We start from the raw sequence: 27490 nt of genomic DNA on the forward strand, positions 1-27490 counted from the left end.
GCAAAACATAATTTGCATTGTTGTTACCATTTCAGTGAAGGAAAGATGGAAAGAATCGCTTAACACGTTGGCTGAAAAAATGGTAAAGAATCAAAATATTTTTAAAAAACAATACTGTAACACATACAATTATTCTAATTTTTCAAAAGGAGTTCCAGCCCTAAAGTGTACAGTGTCATCATAAATGTTTTATAATGGAACAATGTTTTTCATTCAATTACATGACATGAACAATAATAGGAAGTGATTCAAGAGAACAATGTTGTATAGGGAAGAGCAAGATTTAGGACCAGTAGCATCTTAAAGACCAACTAGATATTTCAGGGTATGAGCTTTCATCAGTCAGAGCTCCCTTCATGTAGGGAAAATGGACAATAAACTTCATTTTAAAATACTTACTTCAGGGAGACATTTTTCATAGGTTGTATAGATTTTCAAAATTTGATCGGGCACCACTTGAGGCTTGGCTGAATTCAGGCAGTTCTGGAGGCTTCTGATATTTCTGGATTTTGCTTCTACTGGATTTGGAGCAAGTGATGTTTTGGAAAAGAGAGGAAAAGCCTACTCATATATGTTACAAGGGATTTTAAATGTGATTGTGCAGATCAAAACTATATTGTGCAGATCTAACTAAAGTTGCCAACCTCTGGGTGGTAGCTGGAGGTCTCCCAGAATTATAACTGATCAGGCCACAGAGATCTGTTCCCCTGGGGGAACCGGTGCCTTGGAAGGTGGACTTTATTGCATTATACCCTGTGGAGGTCACTTCCCTCCCCAAATCCAACCTTTCCAAGCTCCACCCCCCAAATCTCCAGGAATTTCCCGATGTGGGGCTGTTAACCGTATTAAAAACCATTTTATTAGGGATGATTCCTTTGCCTTCCCCTATGAGACTGCTCTTTGGACTGAAATCCATTCTGTGGGAGAGCTGGAGGGCAGTCTGGGAGTTTTTACTTTTGGATACTTTTTATTTTTGTATTTCTATTTTTCTTATGTCCATGATCATGAACTCCAGTAGATTTTTTTCTGTGAAGTCCCCTAAGTCCACACTTCTGCAGTGCTAAGATTCAGGGATTCCAGGAAAAGTTCACCTATGTGATACAAAACAGAAAGAAAGATAATAGAAAGAAACCTTTTCAAAACTATACCCTGAAGAGGTCCCCCATTTTTTGTTTGTTTATTTCTTTCTGTGTTGCAAAAGAGTACAGTTCCACTCTTCTGCACCATAGAAACAAACAAAAACCTTTCAGCCTTAATCAGTTGGTTTGCTAAAAATCCTATGTTTTTAGGTTTTTAATTTTTTAGCAGACAACGGTTAGTTTTAAAGAGGCTTATGTTGTTTTGTTCTTTTCATGTTGTCATTCTTGTCATACTTTTTCCAGGATCCCCAGTTGTCAGGGCTGCAGAAATGCTCATATGATTTATCCCCCTTTGTCCACGGTCCCCAAAGACACTGGCAAAATAGAGGGAAACAGTCTGTAATCTTTGGGTTCTACTCATTGAAGTTGCATGAAATTTGACAGAAGGTCATTGGAACAAAACCTTGGATTAAAGATGGAACACACTCTAATTGGAATGAAACTGGATGAGTCTGTTCGGCCCTATTTTTTTATATAATTGTGAACAGGGCTGTTCAGGAGGGTGGAATTTCTTTTTCCGAATTTTTTTTTTAGCTATGGCAATTGGTTTGTCCTTTTTTCCCCTCTTTCAAGAGGAATTTGCTTTATTTTCTCATTAATTTATATTGGAATTTTACCATTTGATGGTGTAGTTTCGATTTATACTCCTAGATGGTGCTCTATGTGTGCTTCAGTCCTTTCAGCATTACGTACCTCACAGGGCTGTTGTGTGGATAAATAGAGACAGTGTTGTGCAGTGGTTAAGATGTCAAAGTGGGTTGACTCCCAGCTCTGCCACAAAAGATTCCTGGGTAACCTTATACACTCACAGCTTAATTGACCTCACAGGATTGTTATGAAGATAAAATGGAGGAGAAGAGATTGATATAAGTTGCTGGGGGGAAGGCAGCAGTGAGACTGGTGGAAAATATCCCATTCTTCACATAACTGGTGTGTGTATGTGTGTGTGAAGAACTTTCCTGAGCTTTCAGAGAAAGTGTTGAGTAGTGATTAGAGTGTCCGGAGGTGAGTACCCCAAGCACCCTGGACTTGCCCCAGCCCCCTTACCCAGAAGCTGATGGAATGCTGGCAGCAAGCGCGGGAACCCCCAGGGAGGGGGTGCAGCTCCAGATAACAGCAAGGGAAGGGAGAAGAGAACCAGAGAGAGGGACTAGCCAGGGGCATGCTGCCCAACCCCACCCCAAAGGGCAACAGGCACCCACACCTGTCCAGAGTGCCAACAAGGGGGTAGAGGTACTGAAAGCTCCTGCCCGAGAAAGAAAGAGGCAACCCAGCCACAGGAAGGTGGAGCAGCTCTCAAGCCCCAGAGGATCAGAAGGAGCAGGTGGATGCCAGCCAGCCCCACCCTCCAGTGGGACACTAAGGGCCCTGACAGGGGAAGTAAGGACAGCCAGGAGGGGCCAGGGCAGAGGGAGAAGGCACAAGAAATAGGGGCAGCCAGCCAGACAGCTGTAGTGAAGGCCACTTTTATATAACAAAAGGAGAAAAGGCGAGCTGTTTTGATTTGTAGCACCGGAGTAAAGATTTTTGTTTCTCTGCTAAGCATGAGAGAAGGCCAATTCAAGATAATCCCTTTCCCCTTGTGCAGATGGGATAATCTCGGACTGGATCCACAGCAACATTTTTCACAGATGTTATTTTATGTATTCTGAAAAATGTATCAAATAACACGAGTTCAGACATAATCGTTCCACTGTTGTGTCTTCTTTGCAGTCACCAGAATTGCAGAGAAATATTTGATGACAACAACCTATTTACAAACCTATATGTCACATTTCCACTTTCAGATTGGTAACTTGTTGCAGATTCAGCACCTTTATATCTAAGTGGTATCTTAGATTGAGGAGCACAGAACTATATTTCTTTTATGCCTTTAAAAAAATACTAATCCCTGTGAATTTCATTCACATCACATTTTCCTCTAGAAAATTGTGCTTAGCCAACTCCAGTCTGCTTTGAATATGTGAAGAGTACTGTACATTTCTGATGATGCATTTACGACAAGTATTTTGTTTGCTTTACTTTTTTAAACAGCATGACTCCATATTCCCGTGGAAATATTACTTTCAGCATTCTCACACCAGAACCAAATCGTCGACCAGGATACAATGATTTCTACAATACCCCTGCACTTCAAGAGTTTGTGAAAGTTTCAGAAGTGAAGATTCATTTATTTGGCCAGTATTACACCACTGTGCCTTGGGTTAATTTTAAACACAGATACTATGGAATAGATGAAATTACTATCAGTGGGAGGTAAGTTACTCCTTACTCAAAAGTGAACTATCAGGTGATAAAATATTTACGTATTGGCTTTATATATTGTGCCTTTATTTTGGGAAACTCAAAGGGGCATACATAGGGCTCCAGGCATTGTCCTAGTAGGCAGTGTGCACCCTACCTGTGTAACTTCAGAAAGATTGCTACACAGTGTGCCTTTAATTTAATTTAGATATTTACACCCTGCTTTTCAGTGGGGATTCAAAGCAACCTACAATATCATTCTCTCCTCCTCTGTTTTTACCCTCACAACAATCCTGCAAGAGAGGTTAGGCTGACAGTCCCAAGTTCATCCAAAAACCTTCCATGACATAGTAGTGATGTGACCCTCCCTAGTCCAACACTGACTAAACAACACAATGGCTCTGCAACCATATCCTGGGATCAATTATTTTGGTCAACCATTAATAACAGTAACATAATAACATTCAATTTATTACCGCCTTCAGGACAACTTAATGCCTACTCAGAATGGTTTACAAAGTGTGTTGTTATTATTATCCTCACAATAATCACCCTGTGAGGTGGGTGGGTCTGAGAGAGCTCTGAGGCAGCAATGATTGACCCAAGGTCACTCCGTTGGCTTCAGGTGGAGAAGTGGGGAATCAAACCTGGTTCTCCAGATAAAAGTCCCACCACTCTTAACCACTACACCAAACTGGCTTTCAGTTTATTTATTGTGGCTTTGCGCAGATGAAGAGATTAAGTGGCCCAGCTGTACTGATTTCAGATTCAAAAAGGGGGCTTTTGCCCTGTATCCAATAAATAGCTATCATTATTGAAAGAAAAATTGAGTGTTTTATTTATTTGGGGTTTTTTATTACTTCTTATAGATCTGTATGAATGACTGAAAGCCTGACTGAAGCTCTGCTGTAGTGGCACTTCTAAGTTTTATTATGGAATCCCATCCATGGCAGTTGTAATGGTCTAAATAATGAACTGAACTCTTTGTCTTGAGTTTTTTGCCTTAAAATGAGGCTTGTCAGTGGAAGTGTTGCATTATCTGTGACTGACAACTTTATTGTATATGTTAAGTCAGTAGTCTTGTTGAAGACATAATTACAGGTTGTAAATAAAATGCAAATTAAGTAATGACTGAGTCTTCAGTAAAAGATGTGCTTTTTTAAAAAAATTGTTTTTTTTTTTTTTAAATAGAAATCCATTTTTTAGGAAGCAAAATGAAATTGTGGTCCTTGACATAAGGAAAGGCAATAGGATTTTTAAAAAGTTTTATCATAATTATTTAGATAAGACAGGTTACAAAGCTTTTAGAGTTTAAATATAGGGACTTGCTTAACTATACAGGGCTTGTGATTTTCCTGTGTACAATGGTGATTTTAATTGAGAAGATACAGGGAATAAATCCAGATGGGATTCAGAAGTAAGGCCCATTTTATTTAATGGGGCATACTTCCAGGAAAGTGTTTTTAGGAATGTAGCCATAGTAGAATTAACTTCCTCAATACCAAATCTCTGATCTGAATCTGGACACATTGTGGTAGATTTTATGCCTAAGACCAATGTGAAAGCCATTCTTAGATCTCTCAGTGATATACTTACTTTGACTTTGAAGTCCACGTACAGTTTTTCCATATGAAAAAACACTTGGTATAGATAGCTATTCACTCATGGTTAATTTTTGCTGGATTGTGCCCATCACATTTATATATCAGGCACAGATTATCTGACATATTTTAAGAAATGCTTGGTCCTTTGTGTGGGGCAAATTCAGACCATTTGGGGCCAAAATTGGCCCCAATGAAACACAGGAGCATGCCTGCGACGGGTGTGATGATATCACTTCAGGAAGTGATGTTGCACCTCACTGGGAGCGTGCCCAGTCTGAATTTTTCTGGGTTACCTGCCGGTGGCATTCAATTGGGAAGCCTACTTAAGCATGATCTGCAGTTTCTTCCTCATGGTAATGAGGATTGCAGCCTGAGGTGTCACTGGGCCCCTTTGAACTTCCAGGCCCCATTAAAAGGTACCCTCCTTCCATCTGGTCGCCCTGTGTCTTTGAGAGGCGATACGGTCCCCCAGTCCTGAAACAGGCAGTGATGCACCCAGTCCTGAAAAAATCCTATCTGGACTCAGGGGATTTGAATGACTTCCATCCAGTCTCAAATGCACTATTCGTGAGCAATGTGATTGTGTGAGTGGTGACTGGACAGCTTAAGGATTCCTATATGGATTGTTTGGATCCCTTCAAATCTGAATAGAGGTTTTACTATGGGGCTGAAAGAGCCTTACTTGCTCTGATGGAGGACTTGCACCAGGAGATGGACAGAGTGAGTGGTACCCTGTTGATTCTCCTGGACATCTTAATGGCTTTCAATACTAGGGATCCCATTCCCTTGGTGGGGGCAGGTGACCCCTGCTCCCAGCCTCTTCCCTCAACCCCACTTTCCTGGCTGGTGAGGGAGGAGGTGCAGGGAATGGGCCTGGGAGCTCTGGAGCACACACCTGCATGCTCTGGAGGACTTTCTTGTCACGCCAGGAAAGACATCATTTCTGGTGCGACAAGCAAGTCCTCTGGAGCATGGCCACAGGATTGGAGTCTGGGGCTGTAATGCTTTCCAGTGTCACCTTTTCCAGACTGGTCCAAGGACGCCTCAGAATGGGGAGAGGAGGGAGGTTCAGGCAGCACCTTTCACCTGCTTTCTCTTCTGTGCCCAGCAGCTCCTCCAGATCCAGAGAAGTGATTTGGCTCTTCTTCCCTGGTTTTTCCTATTCCAACTATTTAAAGGTTCTCCTAGGGACAGGACATCCTGAGCTCCTTCCCCTATTCCCACCCTGGGGTGGGCCCTTGGAAACAAGCAGGGCCCTTGTCAATGGGATTTCCTCCCTTATTTCTTAGGCCTCTGCTCTTACCACCTACTACTTTTCCTAGGGCCAAAATCTTGGTCCCAGCAGGCCCTGGGCTGCCACCTGTTTCTTTTCCCCACTCCCATCTACCTGCTTCCCACCTCTGGTGTGCTCTTTGGGTGCTGCATCAGGTCTGATAAGCCTCATTCTGGCTTGCACCCTGCCCTCTCTGGCAGATGTTGTTGCAGTGCCTGGGTTGGCCACCCTGGTCCTTCCATCTCCTATGGCTCTCGGGAGCTGCTATGTGGAGCCATTTTTCCAGGTGGCTCTGATGATAACTCCTGGGGGGAGGGGACTCTGTCCTGAGCCTGTGGGCCACTTGTTCCCCTCAATATGGACTGTTCCTTGCTGCTCCTCCCAGCTCAGCAGCACCCCCTTGCTCTCCTGCAGGTCACTGGCCAGGCATGGTGCTTGCATGGCCACCATCATCTTCAGGGGCTGCCCCAGTTCCTCAGATGAGTGTGGGAAGTATGAGGATGACAGTGCTGGCCCCAGACAGCCAGTTTGGACCTTTTTTGAGTAAGAAAGATCCTGCCACTGTGGCAAATGTAACATGTAGATTAGATTACTGCAGTGCAGTAATCTATGGGCCTGTCCTTGAAGAGTGTCTGAAAAGTACAGTTGGTGCAGTCTGCTGGAGTGAGAATCCCTTCCCTTTTCTGAGGATACACATGCTACTCGGTGTTGTAACACCTTGCTGTGTGTAATTGACTGTGATGACATTATAGTGATTATGATGTTTTAGAATTTCACATGTTGTATTTCACTTTTGTACATTACTCTCAAATTCACTAAATTATTTTTGTGAACATTGTGTGAAGAATTTAGTTTACTGCATCAGTGCTCATTTGTGTTTTTTGGGAGTGAGAATGCTGTCAGGAGTGAGTCATACAGAACATTTCAATTTTGTTCTATCTGCACTGGCTTCCAATCTGCATCTGAGCCCAATTCAATATGTTGGCATTGACTATTAAAGCCTGGGGCCTGCCTACCTTAAGGACTGTCTGCTCGCATAGGAACATACCCCATCATCATGATCATCTTCAGGGCACCTGCTTCAGGTGCCTCTGTCATTTGAGACTAGTTGGGTGGCATGAATCTTCTTTTTTGTTGCTGAGTATGTATGTATGTATATATGTATGTATCTTTTAAAAGTTGATCTCAATGTCTTTTTAATAGTTCTTCGCCTTGAGGACCCTAACTAGGAGGAAAGGCAGAATACAAATGTTTTAAATATAAGAAATAAATTTTGCTTTGTTTTACTTTGTATATTTGCTGGGCATTGTTGAGAAGGAAAAGCAATATAAGGATGTTATAAATAATAAATAGATGTTCTGAATGTTTTTAAGACTAATGTACATATTGTTATAGATGAAAAGGTTACTGTTGAAAACACAGGTGTTCTCTGTAATTAATAATTAAGGCCTTACATCTCCATAGTATGTAATGAAAGCACATAAATGCACATTTGATCACTTAATAGTTGGTCTACAACCCCATCCTGTCAATTTACTCCCTTGGAAAGGAACATTCATTTGACATTTATAAATGTTGAATAGAGAAGAACACAAAATGGTTACTGCACTTAAAATGCTCTTTTCTGAGATGGTTATCCTTAAGAGAAACAGACAATTACATTTATGACCATGTAAAAATAAGAGAGAAGTTCTTTCAAATGGTACATAATGCTTTTCTCTAAATCACTGTGTTTTGCATGCAGGTGCAATTGTCATGGTCATGCTGATCTCTGTGACACAAGTACAAACCCTTACAGATGTCTTTGCTCCAAAGAAAGCTACACAGAAGGCAACAATGTAAGTTTCTTTATGTTAAACACATTTCAAATTCTTGGGATTTAAATCTTTGGAAATTCCAAAGTTTAATTAGAGACAAATAATTTACATTCGTCTCAAGAGTAATTTGATCCATGAAAATTTTAGCTCATTTTGGAGATTTTTCGGGGCATATAAGCCGAAGCAGCAATGTTCAAGTCCAGCCTTTAAAGAGATAGGTGCTGCTTTAAAGGAGGCAGATTAATATTGCAATTTGTTCAGAAGAGTTATGGAACCTGTTGTGGATTACCTCCTATCAGGGCTTTTTTTCAGCTGGTTCACGGTGGAACGGAGTTCCAGAACCTCTTGAAAATGGTCACATGGCTGGTGGCCCCGCCCCCTGATCTCCAGACAGAGGGGAGTTTAGATTGCCCTCTGCACCGCTTGGCCCACTGAGTTCCACCACCTCTTTTCTCAGAGAAAAAGCCCTGCCTCCTATCAAGTGACAATTACCAGAGGGGAAAGGGTGTCATCCCACATGGAAGGTGATTTTTCATGAGTGACTGGTTTGTCTTTTGGTGGAAACTTTTTCTTGTTTGAAACAGCAATTTTTGACATGGAATAATGAACCCCCTCAAGAAGTTGGCGCTCAGCTAACTTGCATGTTTACATAAAACTTGCCAATAAGAGCTTGTGAAAAAGTTATGTTTAATTGTTAGTGAAATATATACCTGTAAATTATATGTGTTGATTTAAAATATTTTAGATGCCAATACTTCTACTACTACATTCCCTTTCATGCACTCCTCATATTCATTATATTTATTGTATGTATACATGATTTGTACAATCTATAGGAAAGACACTTATGGAATGTCTATATCTAGACAGTGGTTACATCCTCTTCTATGTGCACAGCCTCTGTGCTAGAAACAGGGCGCCAGATTGTTGTACAAGAGATGCATACAGTCTCCTTTCAATGAATGGTCTGCTATGTTTTATGTTACAGGGCATTCTGTTGTGGGTGCATGACCCAGGACTGGGCAGGGAAGGCAGAGATGAATGACTTAATTGTAATGTTGGGACCCACCTTCTGGGAGGTGATGGGATTTGTTCAGATTTTTGCATAATATATGATTACATATACTTTAGGTAGAAAAGGTCACATTAAAACACATGTTTTACATATGTGGTATGTTTATACATATCACTGTAAATCCTATTTTAGGTAGAAGGTATTATACTGAAAAGTAGTGCTAAAAAGCCTTTTTGGAGTTGAACAGAAAATAATCTTTCAAGATTTGCATTTTATTTTGGATTCATTGTCTACTTCTAATTAAACTTCCTTTCTGAAAATAAGCATGCCACTTATCAGTAAATTCCAGTGTTATTTTTTGAAATTGTTCCGTTTTCAGTAATGGGGATTTAGGATACACCATTATTCTCAACTAGAAGCAGAAGTAAAGCGCTGTATTTCTTTTCCTGAACACCTAGATACATTTCAGAAAGAACAAAATGGCCTTAGTTTCACGGTGCCCTACTAACTGTTAAAATAATAACAAACGAGAGTTTTTGTAAATTAAATTTCAGTGAATTTGGCAAGCCGTGCCAAAATCAAATCTTGATAATTTTCCAGTTCTTGACATTGAAATATATGAAAAATACATTTTTACTCACTCTGCCAAACATTAGAGAAATAGACGGAGGAGGGTGCAAGTGTAGTGTCCCTTCAGAACCTTGTTTATTATTCCTTTGCCAAAATAATCTTTGAAGTTCCTTTCAGTCAGAGCACTTGAAAAGCCCATGGCAAGCATAGGATTTTTTTCTTGCTTTGTTTTGTTTTGCTGAATTTTTAAACGTAAGTTCTCCAATTTTGGGCAAACTTTAATACTTTGTTGATTTGTACTATCATTATTAACACAGCTGTATCAGTCTATACATGGGGCCTTTGCCTAGGGTTGCCACCCCACCTCTCTTACCTTCAAACCGGCAGGATTGCAGCTGGTGGGGGTGGGGTGCCACTCCTTTTCTGCATGCACACTTCATGAGTCTTCCACTGACATCACTTACAGTTAAAAATAGAAGCAATTGGGGCTCAGTTGCGCCAAATTGCCCCCCCCCCGATAGCAAAATTGTTGTGGATTTGGCTGAATTTGGCGCCACTGAGCCTCCATAGTTTCTGTTTTAAATCAGAAGTGACATCAGCAAAAGGCCCCCAGAAGGCATGCATGCCATTTTTTTCCATTGGTCCAGGGGCTCCAGCCAGCATCCCAACATTTCCCTTTCTCCACCAGCTGGGTGAGCAGGGAAGGGGGAAGGGCCTCATCTGGCAGCATGGGGCTGGCAACCCTACCTTTGCCCTAAGATTATTTAAACTTTAAAAGTTTGACAGTCTGTAGAGAACAGAAGAGGGAAGGAATTTATTTGGTTGACAAGTATGGATTAATATGTCACATTTGTGCTAAATGGTGCCGAATATATATATTTTTTAAATAAATAAATAGTATCGAGCTAGAATACTACATTCGAATGAGATCTGCATGATGCACCCTTACTTTCTTTTCATTCATGATTAGGGATGCGCATTTCGGCTTTCTGAAAGCCGAAAGAAAGCCGAAACAAAAGTGTTTCGGCTTCTTTCAGGTTAGCCGAAACGTTTCAGGCTCAGCCGAAACGTTTCGGCTAGCCGAAAGAAAAAAAGCCGAAACGTTTCGGCTTTAGGCTTTTTCAATGGGAAAATGCCTCCGGCGTCTTCCCGGACATCTGGGGGAGGCATTTTCCCACCGAATCAGCCCAAAATTGGTGGGGACCTTCCTCTAACCCCTCTCTACAAACCCCCCATGTTTCAGACCGATTGGACTTTGGGGGGCCATGTTATGGCCCCCCAAAGCAGGTCCCCCTATCCTCCCATAAGAAAGCGAAGGAGCAGCATATTGTTAGCATGCTGCTGCTCATCTTCTTCATTATTTCCTATGGGGAAAAATGAAGAAGCAGGCTTCCTTTGCCAGGGGTGGCATTTTGCATGCAAAATGCCCCCTTACCGTCAGGGGCCCTTCTCCCACCCCTCCTCCCACCCCCCACCAAGGCTCAGCCTGCTCCCACTTGGGGGGGCCATTTCATGGCCTCCCCAAGTAGGTGCTCTAATCTCATTCTCTACCACTGACAGCTGGGGGAGGCTTGTCTTGCCAGGGGTGGCATTTTGCATGCAAAATGCCCCCCAGCCCTCTGGGGCCCTTCTCCCACCCTTCCTCCCACCCCCCACCAAGCCTCAGACTGCTCCCACTTGGGGGGGCCATTTCATGGCCTCCCCAAGTAGGTGCTCTCAGCCCCCAAAGTCCACCCCCTACAGCCCCACACAAACCCAATTCCCCCCCAGCTGCCACACACAGACCCAAATCCCCACATTAGCCCCTCACAGACCCAAATCCACCCCCACCTGCCCCACACCCATAACCCCAGGAACAGGCTGGCAAAGGCCAGCCCTCTCCCTTTGTTCCCTATGCTGGGAACTTCTAAACTCTCTTTCCCTGGGCAATTCTGCACAGCCCAGGGGTGCCACAATGGTGGGCACACTTCTGAGTGCCAGCTGGTCCCTGTGAAAGAGCACCTGAACCACAGACACCCTCCCTCAAATTCCCCCACTACCTACAGTGATGGCTGGCCAGCCAGCCCCATTGTTCCCTATGATGGGAACCAACTGCACAACAAAGAATAAAACAAGAACAACACAAAATAAAGTTTTTAAAAAATTATTTTCTCCCTTCCAAAGTACAAGTAGGCAAAGCATAATGACACATTACACCAGCAGTCCCCCACACAGAAAAATAACACAACTCACTTAACATCAGAGAATCACAAAGCACGATTCCTGTCAAAAACACTTTATTTCTTGAACAGCTTTAGGTTACACAGCAGGGGGGAACACCAAAGGGCATGGCAGCACTATCTTACACAAAAATAACACAACTCACTTAACATCAGAGAATCACAAAAGCACAATTCCTGTCAAAAACACTTTATTTCTTGAACAGCTTTAGGTTACACAGCAGGGGGGAACACCAAAGGGCATGGAAGCAGTATCTTACACAAAAATAACACAACTCACTTCACATTAAAGAATCACCCCAAAAATTGCTGTCAAAAGCACTTTATTTCTGTAACTGCTTTAGGTCACACAGTAGGAAGGCACAACAGAGCAGGAAAGCAGTGTACTACACAAAAATAACACAACTCACTTCACATCAGAGAATCACACAAACACAATTGCTGTCAAAAACGGTGAAGTGGGTTGTATTATTTTTTGTAGTACATTGCTATCATGCCCTGTTGTGCCCTCCTACTGTGTAACCTAAAGCTGTTCAAGATATAAAGTGTTTTTGCCAGGAATTGTGCATTTGTGATTCTCTGATGTTAAGTGAGTTGTGTTATTTTTGTGTAAGATAGTGCTGCCATGCCCTTTGGTGTTCCCCCCTGCTGTGTAACCTAAAGCTGTTCAAGAAATAAAGTGTTTTTGACAGGAATCGTGCTTTGTGATTCTCTGATGTTAAGTGAGTTGTGTTATTTTTCTGTGTGGGGGACTGCTGGTGTAATGTGTCATAATGCTTTGCCTACTTGTACTTTGGAAGGGAGAAAATAATTTTTTAAAAACTTTATTTTGTGTTGTTCTTGTTTTATTCTTTGTTGTGCAGTTGGTCCCCATCATAGGGAACAATGGGGCTGGCTGGCCAGCCATCTCTGTAGGTGGTGGGGGAATTTGAGGGAGGGTGTCTGTGGTTCAGGTGCTCTTTCACAGGGACCAGCTGGCACTCAGAAGTGTGCCCACCATTGTGGCACCCCTGGGCTGTGCAGAATTGCCCAGGGAAAGAGAGTTTAGAAGTTCCCAGCATAGGGAACAAAGGGAGAGGGCTGGCCTTTGCCAGCCTGTTCCTGGGGTTATGGGTGTGGGGCAGGTGGGGGTGGATTTGGGTCTGTGAGGGGCTAATGTGGGGATTTGGGTCTGTGTGTGGCAGCTGGGGGGGAATTGGGTTTGTGTGGGGCTGTAAGGAGTGGACTTTAGGGGCTGAGAGGACCTACTTGGGGAGGCCATGAAATGGCCCCCCCAAGTGGGAGCAGTCTGAGCCTTGGTGGGGGGTGGGAGAAGGGTCCCAGAGGGCTGGGGGGCATTTTGCATGCAAAATGCCACCCCTGGCAAGACAAGCCTCCCCCAGCTGTCAGTGGTAGAGATTAGAGCACCTACTTGGGGAGGCCATGAAATGGCCCCCCCAAGTGGGAGCAGGCTGAGCCTTGGTGGGGGGTGGGAGGAGGGGTGGGAGAAGGGCCCCTGAGGGTAAGGGGGCATTTTGCATGCAAAATGCCACCCCTGGCAAAGGAAGCCTGCTTCTTCATTTTTCCCCATAGGAAATAATGAAGAAGATGAGCAGCAGCATGCTAACAATATGCTGCTCCTTCGCTTTCTTATGGGAGGTCTGAAACTTGGGGGGTTTGTAGAGAGGGGTTAGAGGAAGGTCCCCACCAATTTTGGGCTGATTCGGTGGGAAAATGCCTCCCCCAGACGTCCAGGAAGACGCCGGAGGCATTTTCCCATTGAAAAAGCCGAAAGCCGAAAGCCGAAACAGCTGGCCGTTTCGGCTTTCGGCTTATACGAAAGAGAATCCTCTTTCGGCTTTCTGCTTTCGGCTTTAGCCGAAAATTTTTGGCTTGCACACCCCTATCATGATATTTGGGCATCACATTTCTATTTCTGGACATTCATCTGTATCCATGCCCTTGATATGAGGACTGTTACTAGTTTCTCCATCTATTTTAGGCATTTATATCCTACTTTCTGCAATTTTGGATGGAGAAGTAGATGGGGTGGCAAATGTTAGGGGGACTTGCCTGCTGATTTTGAGCTTCTTCCTGCTGCTGTAGGTGAGGATGAGAGATCTGACCACTTTACAGACTGGCCATCCTCATGGTCTATTGTGGCTGGGAGTCCTCCTGGGCACCCAACTTGTTAAGTCTTTGGAGTAGATACCAGGTAACTACAATGGTCCTTTATGGTTGGATGCCTCTCTCTGCTAGGTCATTATTACTATGACCTTTATAATTGAATGTTATGCTTACTCTGTCATAGCTCCCTTACTTCTAATGTGAGTATCTACTTGCCTGATTGCATGTGGAGATCCTTATCTGCCACAGGCAGCCAGTTTATTTATGAGCCTATCCAAGAGCCTACTATTTGGGCTAGTCTCAAACAGGGATGCTTGATAGCCTGCTGGTTTGGCTTGTGTCCCACTCTCCAGCTGCTATCAGGGCATGAGTTGTTCACTGACCTGTTCATATGCACCTGAAAAAAAATCATATGACTAATCTTCTTTGTCACTGCTGCTGCCCATCATCTGCTACACAATCTGATGCTGCCTCTGCCTCAAAAAGCACAGTTAAAAAAATAAAAGTGAAATTATTTTTCATTGCAACTTACTACTTAGAGGTCTCTATGTGCCTTTAGGGTGCCTCAGTCTCGCCATTGTAAACCCAAGCAGGTCTCCCAGAGCCCAAAGCAGAGATCATATTTCTGTCTTTGAATGGGCATAGTGGGCTGCTGGTCACACCAAGGATGCTTTTTAAAAGCAGTATAAGTGGCAGTGGCCCTCCAAAATAGCATGTCCCCTGGGACTCCGCCTTGTAAATTAAAGGACCAGTCTGCTCCTGGTTGCTGGTGGGATTAGGGAAGCTCAAAGCATGATGGTATTAAAACAATGGGTAAGTTGTGTTAAGAGGAGGGAGTGTCTAGATGTGGGTCAGCTCATTTGGGCAACAGCCCCTATGTTTGTTGTCACATTTAGCTCAGCCCTGACCAGAAACTTTCCCATGCTTTTTTCAAAGCCCGTGCTAGACTATCATAGGCTCTCCTGTTTACTACTTTACAGTCTGAAGTTCCATCCCATGCAACATTTTCTGAAGCCTCCCTACTTGACCTTTGTCATGATGACCTTATAGTGAGAATTCCTTGTAGTAAAATAAATATTTCCATTGATAAACAAACTCCCATAATTTTTAGACTCTGTCAGAAATTGTAGCTTTCTTTCTTTCTTTCTTTCTTTCTTTCTTTCTTTCTTTCTTTCTTTCTTTCTTTCTTTCTTTCTTTCTTTCCTTCTTTCCTTCTTTCCTTCTTTCCTTCTTTCCTTCTTTCCTTTTTTCCTTCTTGTGCCTTCAAGTTGCAGCCAACTAATGGCAACTCTATAGGGTTTTCAAGGCAAGAGCTGTTCAGAGGTGGTTTGCCATTGCCTGTCTCTCCATAGCAACCCTGGACTTCCTTGTTGGTTTTCCATCCAAGTACTGACTAGGACCGACCCTGCTTAGCTTCCAAGATTTGACAAGACTGGGCTTGCCCGGACTATCCAGGTCAAGGGTAGACTTGCTGAAGAAAATATGGTGCTCACACTTTAATATGCGCATTTAACAACATAATTACACCAAAGATTGAAAAATGAATGAAAGTAGGAGGTGTATATACAGAAAAGATATTTTGACTAGCACATGCTATATATTTATGCTTCAAAATATGATAAACCACAAACGAAAGATTAAAGAGATTCATCTCTCTTTTTTTCTAGTTGAACACCTACTGTTGAAATGATGGCCTATCATAAAAATGGTTTCTAAAATAAGTTTTTAAAAAATTCAAGTTGACACTGTCCTTTTAATTAGAACAAGTATTGTGAAGTGGTACTTCATGGAGATTAATTATAAATATTTAATATGATCTGAAGTTCACTAAGCACTTTCACCAGACCCATGAATCCTTCTGAAAACAAACTAAATTAATGGTGTCAATTCCTTATCAGATTCTTTTGGAGGAGTCAGTGTCTGTAGATTGTTTCAATGGATGCTACAGCTTTTAATTTGTTTACCTGTCCTGTGATTGTACCTAGATTGGTTAGATGATCTTTCCATCAGAGTAAAATAGAGAAGCTTCATTATATCTTCTTTTGTACTTGATACCTTTAGAGAGCCAGTGTGATGTAGTGTATGGAAGTGTTGGGCAACTGTTCAAATCCTTAAGCTAAAGTTCAAATCCATATTTGACCATGGTGACAACTTCTGTTTCTCAACTTAATCCACCTCATAGGTTGTGAGGATAAACCACTGAGATCCACGTGTGCCATTCTGAGCTCTTTGAAAGATGGGCAGGGCCAACATTTAAGACAGAATGCCAATTTCTACTCACAAAGAATTAAAACAAAAAGTAATATTTCCTAAATGGCCAGCGCAATCCTAAACTTCCCCTCGCTGCCGTTGTATGCATGCCCGTGGATCTTTAGTACCATTTATTCCCTCCCAAAGGATTTCTGGGAGCAAGCTACAGAGGTGTTACATGCCTGACCAGGCATGGCAAGGCACAGCCAGGCAAGCACACCCCTAGTTACCCTGACAGCATCCACCAATTGTGGGGCAGCTGCAGTAGACACCCCTGTGAGTGGCAGGGAAAGGTGCAGACAATCCACTGGCCATGAACCCCTCCACCACTGGCTGTCAATGCTACCCCCCTGTCCTGCGGAGAGCAGATGTACAGAGCATAAAGACCCCTGCAACTGTGATTGCTGCACCCCAACAGAAGTGCTTGCCTCAAGAGAAGCCCGTCTTGCAATGGGAGGGGAGTTACAACAAAGATGCAGACAGGGCGCCCACCCACCCCTCATGTCTGACAAGGGCCAGGCTTTCAGCTGAAGCACCACCCACTCAAAAATGCCTCCCCACCACCACCACTGTTCCAAGAAACATGCACCCCTCTCCCAGAACAGGAAAATCAGAAAGGCAATGGGACCCCATCAAAGATCAAACCCGCAGCCCCTGCAATCAGGATCAGCGTCCCAAGTCTTAGAGCCTGGATTGGGAGCTCCCTAGAGAGAACTGGGGTGGAGGGAGTGAAATGAATGATAGGAAAGCCCTTTGGAAACAATGGGAGAGATTTGAGGGCCCACTGGATATGATAGGAGGCATTGGCACGATTGGAATACATTATTGCACTGAAGATGCAAGGAAGATTTGGGCTGGACTTCAAGAATCTTGCTCTGAGGCTGGAATTATAGCCCCCAGAGTCAAATGACGGTCCCTGGGACCAGAGAAACTGCTTCCTTCGGTTGTATTTTATCTATTGCTTTTGTTTTTTTTAATTTTAGCAGAGTTATCGCTGACTTTTGTTTACTTATTTATTTATTTATTTTAAATGTGTCTTTAACCACTGTGGAGATAGCGTCTCAGTGCAAAGACTCAGTCTTCTTCCCTACCATTTACAGCAAGTTTTTAAATGTTATATTGTCAAAGGCAATAACATTTTTAAATCTTATTATTCAGAATTGGAATATGCAAATCCTGAGATTCTGCAAACCTTTTTAAAACCTGAGACCCTTGGACCTTCTGATTTTGGACCTTGACAAATGTTCGGATTTTTGAATTACTTGAATCTTGGGCTTTGTCGTAAGTTACACTATGAGTGAAAAAAAAGACAGAAGGAGGGAGTTCCTAGATAGGGGGTAAGAGAATGGGGGAAAGGCTATTAAAAACCAGTGGGCAATAGTGCCAGCTGGCCAGAGATCTGGGTAGGAATCGGGTAAGACTGAAGCAAAGGCATGGCATCATAAAAAAGGGCATGGTGGTTCAGAGAATGGAAGTAGAATGGAAGAAATTGGGGCATGCTCTGCTTGTCTGGGAGAAGGAATCCTTTTGCTTTGTGTCAGTGGTGGAAGAAGTTTTGGGGATGGAAAGCAGCTCTTGTATCTATAGTGGAAGAAGGTTCAGGAGGTATGACCAAGTCAAATTGGTGGGGCCCCTGGCCCAGGGAGCCTTTTTTCTACCTATCTATTGGCAAGTTGCACTGATGTGATGTCAAGTCCCTCATGCGAGCACCTGCAAGCCAAATACTATTGGCAAGCACCCCCCCCCTTTGAGGTGGCTGAGGTCATGAGGGATTGAAGGGGCTGTGACTCCCATCATGTGCAGGATTGATGGACCAGGTGAAGTTATCGTGCATGATCAGACATTTGATTAGCTTTCCAGAAAAGCCTGTCTGGATTGCTTACTTATTACTCTGCCATGCCTTATCTCTGGGTGTGCCCAAGTACCCCTGGGATGAGGCTGCTCTCCCATGCATTAAACTGATTGTGATTCTCTGGTTTAACGTCAAACATAGATTTCTCTGCACATCTAGCTGCGCAAGGTCTAAGGGTTTATGGACACTTGAAGATATGGTCGGGGAGGGCTTTTTTGGGGTAACAGAAATGTAATCCTTTTACTACTACCTTTACCACATCAATAAAGATATTGGAAGAGTGGACCTAATCAGTTCAGTCCCTACACTTACCCAGTTTACTCATCCTTTGACTCAGACTATGAAGATAAGGTTAGCTGGTTTCTCAGGAATCTCTCTTGATCATCTCACCTATCCCTAACCTACTGTCTCCCTAACCTGCCTAACACAGGATATCTAGTCCTATCCCTATCCAATCCCTATTTCTTTGTATATCTGCCTTAGCCCTGGCACCTTGACTCCACTCCTCAGCTTCTAGCCGCCTCCTTACTCTCTTCCACAGAAGATCCATGACCTTTCGGCTGGAAATTCTAGGAATTTACAGACACCCCTGGAAATCAGAAATGGACTGTGACACCTGGAGGGTGGGACTGGAAGACATCTGTCACAGAAATTAAGTGTTAGGCAAACTCTCTAGTTCCTCTTTAGGTAACTCTAAAGATTCAAGATTTAGTTCTATTGTAAAATGAGATTTTGCACATGTGCAAAATGTTCTTTCAATTTAATTCTGTTTTTGACCAAGTCATAGGCATTCAACTTTCCCACAGAGCAAAGCAAATGCAACAAAAGGGCAAAGGACTCCAGATAACTGTGGGTAATCCCAGGAAAGCTCTGGAGGTTTGAGAGGTGGGGTGGGGAACAGCTAGGATTGCCAGTCCCCTGGTGGGGGTGAGAGTTTCCCCACTCCCACCCTTCACCCCCCTGCCACTACTCACCTGACTGGTGGAGGGAAAAGGTGGGGAACAGGCTTCCCAGGGTGCACTCCCAGCATAGCGTGACACTGTCACTTCCAGTAGTGATATTATTGCATAGGCAATGATATCACTCCTGTGCTTTGTACTGGTCCAATTTAAGCCCCAAATGCCAATTCTTCAAGATTTGGCCTGGCACAACCCTCCTAACTCTAAGTGGGGAAATTCCTGAAGATTTGGGACCAGAACTCTGGGAGGGCAGGATTTGGGAAGGGGCTTCAATAGGGTATAATGCTATATATTTCCCCCTCGAAAGCAGGCATTTTGTCTAGGGGAACTGATCTCTATAGTCTGGAGATCAGTTGTAATTCCGGGACATCTCCGCGCCTCACCTAGTGGTTGGCAAGCCAATAGAAATCCATTTTAGTGTTGATTACTAAAGAATTTCACAGATAAATTATATTTGATTTCTAACATATTTGAGTATAGCAAGCTAGGCAAACTAGGTGAGATCACTAATTGAGAGGTAATAATATATTAGTCGCTATGAATATTATAGAATGGTTTAAAAGCGTTAGGGTTGATTCAGAGATTTCATAGTGCCAGGATACACCCTCATTCTTCTTATGCTGAGCAGCAGTTTACTGATACCTGTCTTAATTGTTTGATCACCCCCAGGCTAATGAGACAAGGGATATCAATGCCCTTTGAAGGCAGCGTAGGTGATGCAGCTGCAGGTATACAAGATCTTCTACTGTGACAGCCATTTTGAAAATAATTCTTGAGAAATAATCTTCCTTTATTAGAACAGGACCCACCACAATTCTTGTGAATTGTTATTTTTCCTTTTTTTAATGCTACTTTTGTCTTCTCTTGTAGAACATGAAGAAGATTATAAAAATGTGTTACCAGCTGCTTTACTAGATGAAGATATAAGATTTTTCTTGCAAGACATTTCTTTCTCTCCTCCTTAGTTAGGGCATTCACTTATATTTTCTTTGTATAAAGTGTAATAAGATTATACTTCTAGAATATATTGTCTCTGCTTCAGCAAGTGGCTATATATGTTCCTGCAATTTCATTATGGAGAGCTTAGTGATTATGGTATTACACTGATATTATCACAGCAATAGCCCATGCTTTGGTACATTTTAATAAACCAAAAATAAGAGAAGAAGCTTGTATTACAAGTTTGTCTAGGACAGAGAAAGTGTGTATGTTTGTGTTGCATTTTGGTGTTTGAGCCTTCTTTAATGTTTTTCACATAACTATGACTTTCATGTCCCATATCGTGTTTTATTTACAGTTGGGACCATATTTTTTTGCTTTATTTCAGGTATTATTTCTGCTTTTTAATGACTGACACCAAAAGACTTCTCTAACTGCGTTAAAATATACCTTTGAATAAGAGTAGAGCAGTACATGTTAGTGCAATTAAAATGGCATTTGCATTTTATTCTTGTTTCATATCCTTGCAATATGGCTACTATAGGAGATAATAATAATAATAACTGCACTTATATACTGCTCTTCTGGACAAATTAACATTCCACTCGGAGCAGTGAACAAAGTGTTATTATTTCCACAATAGAGGTGGGAGCTGAGGCTGAGTGGAGTGGCTTACCCAAGTCCACCTGCTTTGCTCAGCAGAGTGCTGATTTGCCAACCAATCACTTAACCACCATGCTACAGCATAGAATGGTATGTTGTACAGGAGCACTTTTTACTATTTCAACTAACTACTTATTTTCATTGCAAGCCAACAAAACAGCATTGCTACCACTACACTGGGAATAAACTGAAAGAAATCTCAAAGAAAATGCTGAGGATTTATCTGTTGTGATCCAGTCAAAATTATTAGGAAGTTCTGTCATATTTGGGAAAACCAATACAATTGCTCCTTCAAAAAATATGAGGTGTAGTTTTCTTTCTTTCTTTAAATGTATAAGGTGTCTAATTCTATAGGTTTGGGACATGGAACATGCACACACACATTTTTTATATGTTTATATATAAGTATACATACACACACAAATCTTAAAATGTTACCTTTGTTTCCAACAATGATGGCAAGAGCATCATAAGAAGAATGATAATTCTGAATGAATGAAAATCAAATACCCCCAAATTAATTGCCTAAGCAAGTTTGACAATAGCGATGGAGGGCGGCAGGGAGAGATGCTATCTGGATCAAGCTGGAAATTTTACAAGCTGGAAAATTCTGAACAACTTTTTCAAAAAACCTATAGTAGTGATGGGTTTGTCCATGAACTCAGCCTTGGAAAACAGATTTAATTTCACAGACCATAGATCTTAGATTTCTAAAATAATTTGTGGAAAGTATTTATTGAAATAGTGAGGTGCTGTCTCGAATATCCAAAGAGCTACTGCCCAGACAGCCTGGTAATATGAAGAATTGTGAAGGAGCCATTGTATTATTTTTTTTAAAATAAACCTTGGTTGTTATCCCAGTGGAATACAATTTACTTTGCTGAGCTGATGAAAATCTATATGAGATTTTAGTTTCAAATAGCCAATTAAAATTGAAGTTGTCAGAGTTATCTCAAAAAGAGCAAGCTAGAATAGTGACAGCAAATTAAACAGGCTCCTATTTAGGTTAGTAAGAAGCATGGTGACCAAGTAGTTTACTACATTCCTGAAATTGAATCTGGCGTGGTACCTCACTGAATAGATGCCTCTAGTAACTTTAGCATTAAAATGGATACACTGCTACTGAGCCTGGGAGAACTAAGAGATTGAATTAAACTCTTGGTATGTCATACAAGTTTGAATATCATCTGACAACAATGCTTCAGCATGACTTGCAGGGCTATCCTGTGCAGAGTAAGTCCATTGAAATCAGTGGGCTGAGACTGGAGGAAATCTACACAGAATTGCAGTTGTTCATTTATTACATTTTATCCTGCTCTTCCTCCAAGGAGCATGGGTAGCAAACATCATTCTCCTTTTTTCTACTTGTTCCTCAAAATAATCCTATGAGGTAGCTTAAGCTGAGGGAGTGGCTGAGAGAGTGGCCAACTACCTAGAGAGAAAAAAAGTTGTGCCCCTTGGATAAAGATTTAATGGCATGTTAATTACCTCCATCCCATGAAAAGCTTCAAATGCCCCTTTCCACATTTAATAGGCCTCTATTAAAGGGACAAGATATTTTTGTCCATGCCTGTTGGCAACCCTAAGGGTAATGTCCAAGGTCACCCAGTCAGTTCCTGTGGCCAAGTGGGCAGCTGAATCTAGGGGTCCCTAATCTCAGTCGGCCACCTTAAGAACTGTGCCATTCTGGCTTCTTTTTGTGCTGATCCAGCTAGATGGGTGCATCTTTAACTAGTCTAGAAGCTGCATGTGCAATTCCTAAGCTATATCCAGTTCTTAGGTCTACATTTGAACAGCCTTTTAACCAACAAAAATCCATCCAATCAGCTGTTTGTCAGTAGATGTAGTGGGCTGGGATCAGTGTTGGTAGTGTTTTTTTCAGAAAAATGCTCAAGAAACACTAGTTGCTCTGTTTCAGCTGTGTTAGTCTGAAGCAGAAGAGCAAGATTTGAATCCAGTAAAGACCAACTAGTTTTCCAAGGTATGAGTCAAAGCTTTCTTCATCAGTTGCTCTGTCTTTCCAGCTATGAATTAGTCTATATCCAGTTGAATATTTTTCATCAATGCCCTTTCTAATGAACTGTTTGACACAGAGGTTAGGACATGTATTTTTATACATTTATTTCTTTAAAAATATTAATCTCTTTTCTAGGCACATAGTCAAGTCATTGTTCAATAATTCAACAAAATTTAGGACTTAAGTTTTCTCATGCGGGCCCAGAATCTGTAAAGAGATTCCCAAAGAACATTATAGACTCCACTTTTCTTCCCTTGCCCTTTGTTTTTTCATAGTCATCAGGCTGTTACTTTATAGCATGGAAAATGTCTCTGTGTCTTTCTGTCTCCTATCCACCACACTCCTTCTGTTTCTTCAAGTCATGCACAGTCTTCTCATTCTCATTACTATTCTGGCTGTAGGCATGTACTACAGGGAAGAGAGATTTCCAATGAACCCTGTGGAAATATCTGCACACAATTGTTCCAAGTCTGCGTGGAAAAGAATTATACTTCTAATTTTTTTTAAAAAAAATAAAAATAAAATGCAACCATGCACAGTAGGGTTGCCAGATGGTCTCTGGAAAAATCCTGGATGCAGGGGAGGAGGTGAGGTCCCCAAGATGCACAGGGGCAATAATCTTTGTACACATGTGCTTCTGGCCCCGACAAGGATATCTCTTCCAGAAGTGATATCATCGCACCACCCATAGCTATTGGAACACTCCCCCCTCCCTAAGGCAAAGTAAGGCCCTCACCACTTTCGCTGGCTTCTCACCTTCCTCGTGATAGTTGGGGCCAGGCCAGGGGTGAAAGAATCTGGCACGTACCTATTACTGGCTGGCTACCTACCAAGTTTAAACAGAGAAGAGCCGTGTGGCAGTGGGGGCAACCACAAACAATCCGTGTCACCAAGGCAATAGAGTGTTTTCTGGTACCCTCTTCCTGAACTTGCTCCCTCAGTCACGGGCTAGAGGCGACACCAGCTGACATAGAAGGAGCAGTAGGAAAGGGACGGCTCTGCCGTACAGCCCAGGGTGGTGAGGCCTTTGTCTTTCTTGTGCCAATTTTTGTCTCCCTCCCCTGGGTTACCAAATGTCTGTATTTTCACTCCATTTCCTCCAGACAGTCCAACAAAATACTGAACTGAAAACCAGACACCTAGCAACCCTAGTCCACAGTGAATTTTTTTTTTGTAGAAACCAGAACTCTGCAATGATGTGGCTTGGCAGTCTATTCCAGCACTTTTTTAAAAAAAGGACCAGTCCCAAATTCACAATATGATCTAATTTTCTGAAAGGATAGGACACTCCATGAGAGGACACTTCCACAGAAATATGTACATAATAGAAGAGCATTGATAATGGGAGCTAATTAAAACCTAAAGCAGAAGAATGCTAGTTGTTTATGTACTGTATAAATACCTCTAGTTGATCACTTTGGTGATACTATCTCTGCTTCACAAAACCCAGTAAAACAACAGGATTTGAGTCCAGTGGCACCTTAGAGACCAACAAGATTTTCAGGGTATAAGCTTTTGCGAGTCAGAGCTCCCTTCTTCATACACAAAGAAGGGAGTTATGTGGAGAAGGGAGCTCTGACCCTCAAAAGCTTATATTCTGAAAATCTTGCTGGTTTCTAAGATGCCACTAGACTCAAATTCTGCTGTGCTACTGCAAACCAAGATGGCTGCCTACCTAAAACCCGCTACACAGTATTTTTTGCTGAGGCACATGAAAAAGGTGGACCATGATTTTCCCTATCACTGAAAATGTACTGATCCTGTCGATAATGATAATATTTTTAATAATGATACAAAATTCTTAAGTTTATCCAATTTCAAGCGTTTGTCTAGAACAACATCATTTCTTGAAGTTGGAGCTAGAAAGAGAAAGTCAAGAATAGCAAAACTCAATGAATAATTTGTGGGGTCAGTTGATTTGAATAATTAGCCTCCCTTTCTAAATGACGGAAGTGAGCATTAAAAGGCATTTCATTCTCCCTTCTTTCCTAGTAATAGCAAAGCATCATAAGTTGGTGAATGTGACTTTTGCCTTTTCCTAGACTTAACCTAAATACATTTGGAGACACTTAATTCTTCACTTCACAATTAAACTGCAGTGATTTATATTATCTATAAAAATGTTAAAGTTTTTTCCTTAAATAAAGATAGACTTCTAGTGTGAAATTTTAGTTTAAAACATGTTTTGTTTCATTATATTCAGGCAAAAAATTGTGTTCTGATCCAACTAAAGTTATCCAAATCCTATTAATGGTATTAGGATACCTTGTGACATGATTGCTTCAATTTTTGTCTTGAACTTTTGTTGTATAACTCCCATATAATCTTTTAAGAAGTTGTCCTCTTTGAATTATATTCAGTAGGTGTTGGAGCATTGACTTTTAAAACCTCACAGAACTTTTCAAAGATAATTTGACATAATATATCATAGGCTTGGTTAAGACAGTTGGCAACTCCCAAATACCCTCAGCATAGTAACCATTTTTTCAAGGTAGCAGAATTGCATAAATTGTGACCGATCTATATACATATTTACATGGAGGTATTGTTTTATGCAATTGGTGCTACACTAAGTTTCCCAGGGTAAGTAATTGTTAGCATTTAATGCATTTGCCCTGGTTTGAACAGTCAGCAAGCTTCATGCAATGTCCCAATCCAGCAAGAGTGGTCTGCCTTTGGAAATAAGCCTCTGTGTGTGGATCACAGCTATCTTTATTTATTTTATATATTTACAAAAATTATACCCTGCCTTTCTGCCCTCATGGTGGCTAACATTAAAAATATGCATAATAAAAACATATCCTTAAAACCATTAAAACCAAATTAAAACATTAAAACACAGCTAAACCACACATATAAAAACAATTAAAACGTAGGGCAGGAATGTGATCTGAATGTACAAAATGTGCATTATAGATAGAGTTCCCAGTGACAACTGGCTGGCAACCAGTGAGAGTTGGGGGATGGGTGGGGACATGGAGAGGCACCATCAGTGCAACAGTATCATGTCAATTCCAAGGGAAACCTATAAGTAACATCATGTCTCTCTAGGAAACATTGGAAACCCTTTGATAAAAAAACAGTTTCTGATGATTTCTAGAGAGGCTTGTCATCTGAATCTTTTCCAGAAGTGATATAACACCATCGTGCCAATGACTATTTTTTATATTTTTTTTCGCCAGCAGCTGACAGTGACAATGGGCAGCAGGTGGGTGCTGGTAAGAAGTCCCCTGCTTCCATAGTTAAAACTGTCATTGCCAATGTGATCTGAATGTAGAAAGATATACAGAGAAAGATTATACATCTCATTACTGGGCATACACTGCTCTTCTGTTCCAAATATCTCACAGTTCTTCAGTGTAATCCTAAGCAGAGTTACTCCAGTCTAAGCCCACTGAAAGTGTTACTCCAGTCTAAGCCCATTGATTTCAATGGGCTGAGACAGGCATAACTTTGCTTAGACTTTGTCTGTTTGTCTTTGATAGCATTGATCATTTGCTTAGGTGGGAAAGGGTATTGATTCCAGGAACTCGTTTCTTCCTAAGAGGTGACCAGAGCTGTTAATGCTATCCATCTGTTAGGATAACGGGCAATATGCATTACAACGGGCAATATGCATTGAAACCTGCTGCCGTATGCAAAGATTTCTGGATCAGGGCCATACACAGGACGTTTCCAATTGCTGACTAGCTACAGAATGACATTTAACATAAATACATAAAATAATATGAAAGGACAAAGCCCAGAAATTCACATTTGAAACTTTTAAGTTTGTCATTACTATTCTAAAGTAGAGTAGCGTGTTTGATGAGAGTAGGAGTGAAAAAATATTTTAAATTCCTAAGAATCAAAATTTCTTTAGCCACCAAACGTGTGAATAGCGCTTAGGAGCTGTTAACAAATTTACATAAATTTTACTTTCCCCTAAAGCATTCATGTTCCACTGTGACCTAACATAAATATTAGTGCTTGGCTGTGGCAGGGAGTTTGTAAACATAGTTCTTCTTCACTTTAAGGCAGTTTCATTGCCAAAGTTATATATAAACCAAAAATGATAACTTCTTTGTCAGTAGTAGAGGTGGGCATGGACTAGGAAAAAAAATACGGGGCATCGGGCCGTGGTCTGTCGTGTTTCACAGAACACAAAATTTTCATGGACACACGGTTTCATTGGTCCATGGTCTGTCACTTTCGGGGGCCTGTCAGCTGAAGCCAGCCCCATGGGGGAACACTCATTTCTGTGCCGCTTGCAAAACGGGTGCTTTAAACCCTGCGCCTTGCTTCTACTGGCAAGTGAGGAAGTCCCTGTGGATCAGCTGGAGCAAGGTGTGTGTGGGGGGTTAAATGTTACACGGCTTTCAAGCCATGGGGAAAGGGGTGCTTTGAAACCGCCTCGGCTTGCTGCAGCTGACCCGTGGGGGGTCCCCACCAGTCAGCTGGAGCAAGCCAAGGGGATTTAAAAGTTAAAGTGCCCCTTTCCACGCAGCTTGCAAGCCACGTGCAATGGGGTGCTTTGCAATCCTGTTTGACTTGCTTCAGCTGGACAGTCGGGGAGGAAGCTCCCCTGCCCATCAGCTGGAGCCAGCCCTGCAGGGAAGCGCCCAGTTCTGTGCTGCTTGCAAGTGAAGGGCATGGAAACGGGCACTTTAAACCCTGCGCCTTGCTTCAGCTGGCAGGCAGGGAAGTCCCGGGGAAGGTTCCGGGATGTCTGGATTCACAGACCAATGGACTGACAAACCAGCCCAAAAGTCGTCTGGTCCGTGGAAAACACATGTTTTACGACCCTTCAGTTTGTGAATGCCGAACCAGACCAGTCTGTGTCA

General features: G+C 42.1%; 1 protein-coding gene across 1 annotated transcript in view; it reads left to right on the plus strand.

The window, feature by feature from the left end:
• The window catches only part of USH2A (usherin), an 843391-nt gene that overhangs the window by 99578 nt on the left and 716323 nt on the right, over window positions 1-27490 (plus strand). The window contains exons 7-8 of the mRNA XM_054970549.1: window positions 3174-3395; window positions 8005-8098. Of these exons, the coding sequence (XP_054826524.1) occupies window positions 3174-3395; window positions 8005-8098 (316 nt within the window). The remainder of the gene's footprint in view (window positions 1-3173; window positions 3396-8004; window positions 8099-27490) is intronic.

Source organism: Eublepharis macularius, chromosome 1 (assembly GCF_028583425.1).
Source record: "Eublepharis macularius isolate TG4126 chromosome 1, MPM_Emac_v1.0, whole genome shotgun sequence".
Classification (NCBI taxonomy): Eukaryota; Metazoa; Chordata; class Lepidosauria; order Squamata; family Eublepharidae; genus Eublepharis; species Eublepharis macularius.